This window comes from Eucalyptus grandis, chromosome 2, assembly GCF_016545825.1.
Source record: "Eucalyptus grandis isolate ANBG69807.140 chromosome 2, ASM1654582v1, whole genome shotgun sequence".
NCBI lineage: Eukaryota > Viridiplantae > Streptophyta > Magnoliopsida > Myrtales > Myrtaceae > Eucalyptus > Eucalyptus grandis.
The window spans coordinates 45660770-45666466 of NC_052613.1; the positions used below are offsets into that span (position 1 = coordinate 45660770).

The 5697-nt window shown below is 39.4% G+C and overlaps 1 protein-coding gene across 1 annotated transcript; it reads right to left on the bottom strand.

Moving 5' to 3' along the window:
• Positions 1-3239, bottom strand: LOC104433231 (dynein light chain 1, cytoplasmic). Its single transcript, XM_010045914.3, has 2 exons — positions 2630-3239; positions 1-415 (listed from the first exon to the last, which is right to left on the bottom strand). The coding sequence occupies exons 1-2, from the start codon at positions 2864-2866 to the stop codon at positions 260-262; spliced, it is 393 nt and encodes a 130-aa protein (XP_010044216.1). The 5' UTR covers positions 2867-3239; the 3' UTR covers positions 1-259.
• Positions 3240-5697: the final 2458 nt, after the last annotated feature.

The window sequence follows — 5697 nt, forward strand, 5'->3', positions numbered from 1 at the left end:
TGGCAAATCATAACACAACCACCTAAATTTAAGTTGGGAACAAGGTATAGAGTGTTAGACACCAGATAAATGGTTGAGATTCAATCCAACATGGGAAATTATTACAAGAATTGGTAGTCACCGGTCCGCTGGCAGGCAGTTAGTGATGAATACCTTTGAAGTTGACGCTTGGAAGTTTCGCAAACCACAATTATACATACTAATCTAGGAAGAAAAACTTGTGATGGCGAAACAAGACACATAGACTGTCCAGATACAATCAGTGGTCCAAGGGCTCAACTGCTGTCTTGAAGAGAAGGATGTAAACCTTATCGATTGAGAAGTACAAGAAGCCTCCAAGTGAGTGCGTGACATAAGATCCGAAGCTAGTTCCCACGATGCAGTGCCAAGCTGGACCGTATGAACAGTCAAACTCCTGCAATGCACAAACACGGGGAAACAAAGTGAGATGTTAGCTGGCTCAGAAAGCTAATTCTTTTGCTTGAAACAGACGGGAAGTAAATTTGCATTTATACACTGACTCCTCGAGACAGGTTCAACAAGTGGCTAAAACCCTTCTTGACATTGCAGGTTGCACAATTCTGGCTTCATTACATGATAGAGGCATACCCAGTGTCCACACATGCGCAGATACACACATTGCAGGTTGCACAATTCCAGCTTCATTACATGATAGAGGCATATCCAGAGTCCACACATGCGCAGAGACACCCATTGCAGGTTGCACAATTCCAGCTTCATTACATGATAGAGGCATACCCAGAGTCCCCACGTGCAGATACATGCATGCATGCACATGCACAGGGGGAGAGAGAGAGAGAGAGAGATAATAGATCATGGTAGTAGCAAAAGAAGACATTCTTTTGATCAATTAGTACACTTTCAATAGAGACCATAAAAACTTTTCAGAAACCAAAGGCCTGTACATCTTAGACAGTTCTGCAAGTGCAAATACAGTCTTCTGTCATATGTTAAGCTTAATCTAAAAGACTTCCCAGCACTGCTTAATGTAGGGCTACAGACCTAAAATTCGCAGCCAAGCCCATCCAAATGGTAAAGTACGAGGACTACTTGGTTAGAGAATTATAAAAGAATCTTAAAAACTCTGATGGGGTATCCACTAAAACCCACTGCAAATGCAACTTGCCTAGGAATAATGGTCTAAGTTAGTAAATATCTTCTGCACAAAAGACTAGGATCAAATAGATGAAAATCTGAACAGGGGGAAGATAGAATCACCAAGTGGAGCACATATTGATTAAAATGTAGAATGGACTCGATGTGGCAAAAGACAAAATCAACAGGCACAACATCCACCTTGATCCTTACCATAGACCATCAGAAAAGATGAAATTCCTTGCTTGACAACTATCCTTTCCTTCCATTTCCAGAAAGAAGCCATGTTAAGTTCATTTGGCTCATTCCACGAGCTCATATTTAAGTAGATAAATAGTGTGAGACAGACCACTTATGCTGATTTAATGGACCAATGTCTTCTATTGCAATAAACGCAGTAAAACACTACTCTAATTATATGACATTAACTGAGGCTTCTGCCTTAGGTTTTATGCGATGGTCCAGAGTTAAACGTTACCATTATGTGCTTTCATGACTTTTCTGCTAGACTAATTTCATTCAGCAGTTTACATCATGAAACTAGCAGAAAGTGGGGGAATATTGAAAACCAATTCATAAGAGCAGAAGTAATAATAAGATTATATCACAAAACATACAAAAGGAATATGGACAGAGGAATGACAGGAGATGAGGTTAACAAAGTTACCGAACTAGTAAATAATTTTCCATATATATGCAAAAAGAAAATTAATATTTGTCACCCTCACAATTCATACAGGAAGCTCTACCATTCCACCTGTAGCAAATTTTGCATCGCCAAGGAAAAAAAACACAGAGAGACGGAATTGTAGCCAAAACACTCATACACAGACAGGGACAGAGCTTTTCTTTCAGCATCAACAAAAGTAATTACATAGACTAGGTCTACAATGGCATAATACATGTAGCTATAGGTATTCACAGTTCAGACAATAATGTAAGTCTGTTAAGCACTCTGACATTGTATGGTGCCAGTTGTTCCAGTGTCAGTGGCAAATTGATAGCCTTAGTTTAATGGTCTTCAATTTGTTTCCTATAGTTTCCTATAATCAACATCAGCTAAATCTCTTGAACATATCAGCGTTGAAAAATGGCTTAAAATAATTAGTACACTGTCCACAACATGCAACAGGGTTGGGGAGACCGACAGGCCATTAGATATTCACCCAACAAGTGGACTCAGGATACCAATTTCGGGCATATTGTAATTCCATCCAGATGAAAGAAAGATCACTTCATGCTTACAAACAAGTAGGGAAAAAAATGTTCATCCTGTGAGAAGTATCCCTAGAACTTACAAGAATATCTGATTTGAGAATGACAAACACAGCCTGAAGATCACAAAGATGAAAACGATGCATACCCCCTCACCCAAATGTCAGATAATAGGTAAAGTCCGGGACCACATTTTTTCCAGTTGAACCGAAGCAAACAACGCCAACGAACCACCGACACGAACCGCATAAAACTGGGCAAAAAAAAAAAAAGAAAGAAAAAGCGAGTTTTTTTTCACCTTCTTAAGCGCGAGAGCGATTCGCTTGCTGTCGAGCTTGCCGCCGCGCATGGCGTCGAGGTGATCGCGAGCGCAGCGGAAGGCCTTGTTCTGCAGGGGGACGGGCATGTCCGAGGCCCGCACGCGGACGTTGAGCCGATCGTGCTGGTCCTGCTCCTCTACCGCCTTCTTCTTCTGTATCAGGCTGCTCAGGAACTTGCTCCTCCGCTCCAGCTCCTCCTCCGCTCTCCCCGCCATTTATCCTCCGCCGCCCCCGTCTCACGCGCTTCCTCTCATGACTCGGGGCGAGCCCCCCGACCCACCGGCCCCCTCCGTCCCCCGCGCCCCCACGCCTTCTTCAGGACACTACTCGCATCCGCGCGCGGCGCGATGCCGGCGGCCGGAGCTCAAGCGCGCTTCCGGTGTTCGATCAAATGACCCGTAGAGAGAGAGAGAGAGAGAGAGAGCGGGAGAACAGTAAAGATAGAGAGACGAAAGAACGAAAGCGGAGCACCAGACCAGAGACAGGAGAGAGAAAGGGGGAGGGGAGACAGGGGTCTCGATAGTGCCAAAGGAAAAGTCATCAAAAGCAGGATTGTCTTGTGTTGTGGGGGGGTGTTTCCATGGCTTCTCTTCTCTCCTCTCTCCTCTTTTCGAGCCTTTTGTGGCATTTTCTTTTATTTTATTCTATTTTTGCTCCTTTTTCCAAGTACGTAAAAACTTGATATTAGCTGATTTATTAGACTACGTGCCCGAATTACAAATGGGCGTAATAACGATAAGGGACTCGTGTTCAAAACACCTATAACCGTTCCACGAATTATTTAATAAATCGAGTTTATAAATCAGTCTTAATAAACCATGTATTTTCCAAATCATTAATGTTTCATTAACAAGTGTTTGAGTGGTGCTTATCAGCATGTGCTTATTCAACAATGTTTCTTATTTCCAAGTACTGAGGAACATTATTTAACGGATGCGAGACCTTTATAATAAAAAAGAAAAAAGAAAAGGATGATTAAGATTATTTAAGCAGCCGACTAATTATAATGGATGTGGCACTCCCTCCGCCAGATGGTTATTTGGCGTCGGTTTTACTTCATCGTTCATTAAATTAATTATATGGTACTTGTTAATAAAATCATTCTAATACTGTTTTTTTTTTATGTTTTTTCTTTTCTTTTCTTTTCCATTTTGTGTTAATGGTTCGAACCCCTATTGACAAGGTCGTTGGGTTAGGTGAAGACCGCGGCGGAGGAGACAAAATCAAGTTGCAGCGCGCTTCGATTAGCGCAAAGCTGCCAACCCCAGGCGCAAAGCTGCCGACCCCAATCACCGAAACTTGCCGAGCCCCACTCCTCCCGCTAATCAATGACCCATTCTGAATATCTTATGATTCGACAAAATTTTACCTAAGTAAAGTAAAATTGTGAGTTGATTAATTGATGGTAATCATCCTCATGAACACATGATGGCAAACGTGAGCCAACTAAAGAAAAAGCATGTCACGCCATGATTATTGCGACACTGTGGAACTATTGTTGTTGGGTTAGTGCGTGTTTACATTTAAGCAATTTCCTTTTTTTTACTTCGCCAAAATTCAAAAAGATTATATAAATTCCAAAAATAATAAAATAAAAATTGTATGTTATTATGCGTGTGCATTTAAGTGTTGAAAAAATTGATTGTTTGTTAAGTAAAGTGCTCGGTTTACCGTGTCTGAGTAGTGGCTTAATGACAAAATGGGTCACTTGTCTTTCGGAGATTATGAGTTTGAGTTATAGATTTCAATTGTTTGCAGCCTTGTGTGGTGGTCGAGTGACGAATGGGTCGCACATCCCTTCCTAAATAGTTATGACTCGAATGAATAGAAGGTAGCGGCTTTCAAGCACTTGCTACCTTAAGTGGAGATATTTCTCGGATTTGGCACGTTGCTTAGATGTAGGTAACTAACATCAAGCCTTCAAGTTTCGACTGAATTGAGTAGTTTCAACTCAAATAAAACATCAAACAATGGATGTGAGAACCTATGATAATGCTTAGAGTAATCAATGCCATCGCTTTGCACGGCATCTAATTAAAATAAGTAGAAATGTTTAGTAAAGTCATATCGTTTTCCAATGCTTAAAATAAATTGAATGGATCTTACGTCGAATGCTCTAGAACAAGTTTTCATTGAGAATGACTAGTATATTTTAAGGAAAATTGTTAAAAAGTTTTAAGCTTATTGCACTTTGGTTCATTTGTAAATATCTTAATTTTGTCAATTAAGTTTTAAACATTTTCATATTTGCACCGCGAGAACAGGGGTGGACGAAATTAAGCGAGAATATCCATTCGTCTAATTTTAACCAAAAATTGTTAATATAGGAGTTGGTAGTGTTGCACAAGACAACTAGCTAATGTGGATAATTTTTTATAATTTAAAAAAAAAAAAAATTCTTTCTTTTCATTTTTTTCTACAAAGTATGATGAGAGTTAGCCAAGCCTTCGCTAGGCTTGGAAGGAAAAAAAAAAAAAAAAAAAAAAAAAGAAAAAATTTAAATTAACGCCAATTATGTCATATAAAATGTCTCTTTTACACATCAATATTTTTTGGGTAAAATGAGCTAAATTGACTAAATTAGTAAAACGTGAACAGTTTAAGACTTAATTGATAAAATTAAAAGATTTGAAATTGAATTGGTTAAAATATAATAAATTTTAACCTTTTTTGACAATTTTTCCATTTACGTCCACATTCAGCGGGCACATGAATGCACGTTTTGAAACAAGCCACCTGAAATTCATTCCTTAGAAGCATAAAGTCCACCTTCAGAACTAAAATATGACCAAAAACCCTTTAAAGCCAATCAAAACAAACGAATTAAGGAAAACGCCAAAACAACCAGAAACAATAGGAAGATATAAACATAAATAAATAAATAAGAGGTTCATTGACCCAAAAAAAATAATAATAATAATAAATAAAAACGCAGAAAGTGCCGTTCCTCGCGGCGGGAAAATTTTCCTCGAGTCGAGACAAAGGAGGATGCAAATTAAGAAAAGAGGAAGGACGTGTATAGTATAGGAGGCTGTGGATGTGGGCC

Bases quoted from the DNA above. Each gene is read 5' to 3' on its own strand.
- LOC104433231 (XM_010045914.3), bottom strand. From the start codon at position 2,866: ATGGCGGGGAGAGCGGAGGAGGAGCTGGAGCGGAGGAGCAAGTTCCTG. The intron at 416-2,629 runs GTGAAAAAAAAC...TGTGCATTGCAG, and splicing joins TCGCTCTCGCGCTTAAGAAG to GAGTTTGACTGTTCATACGG.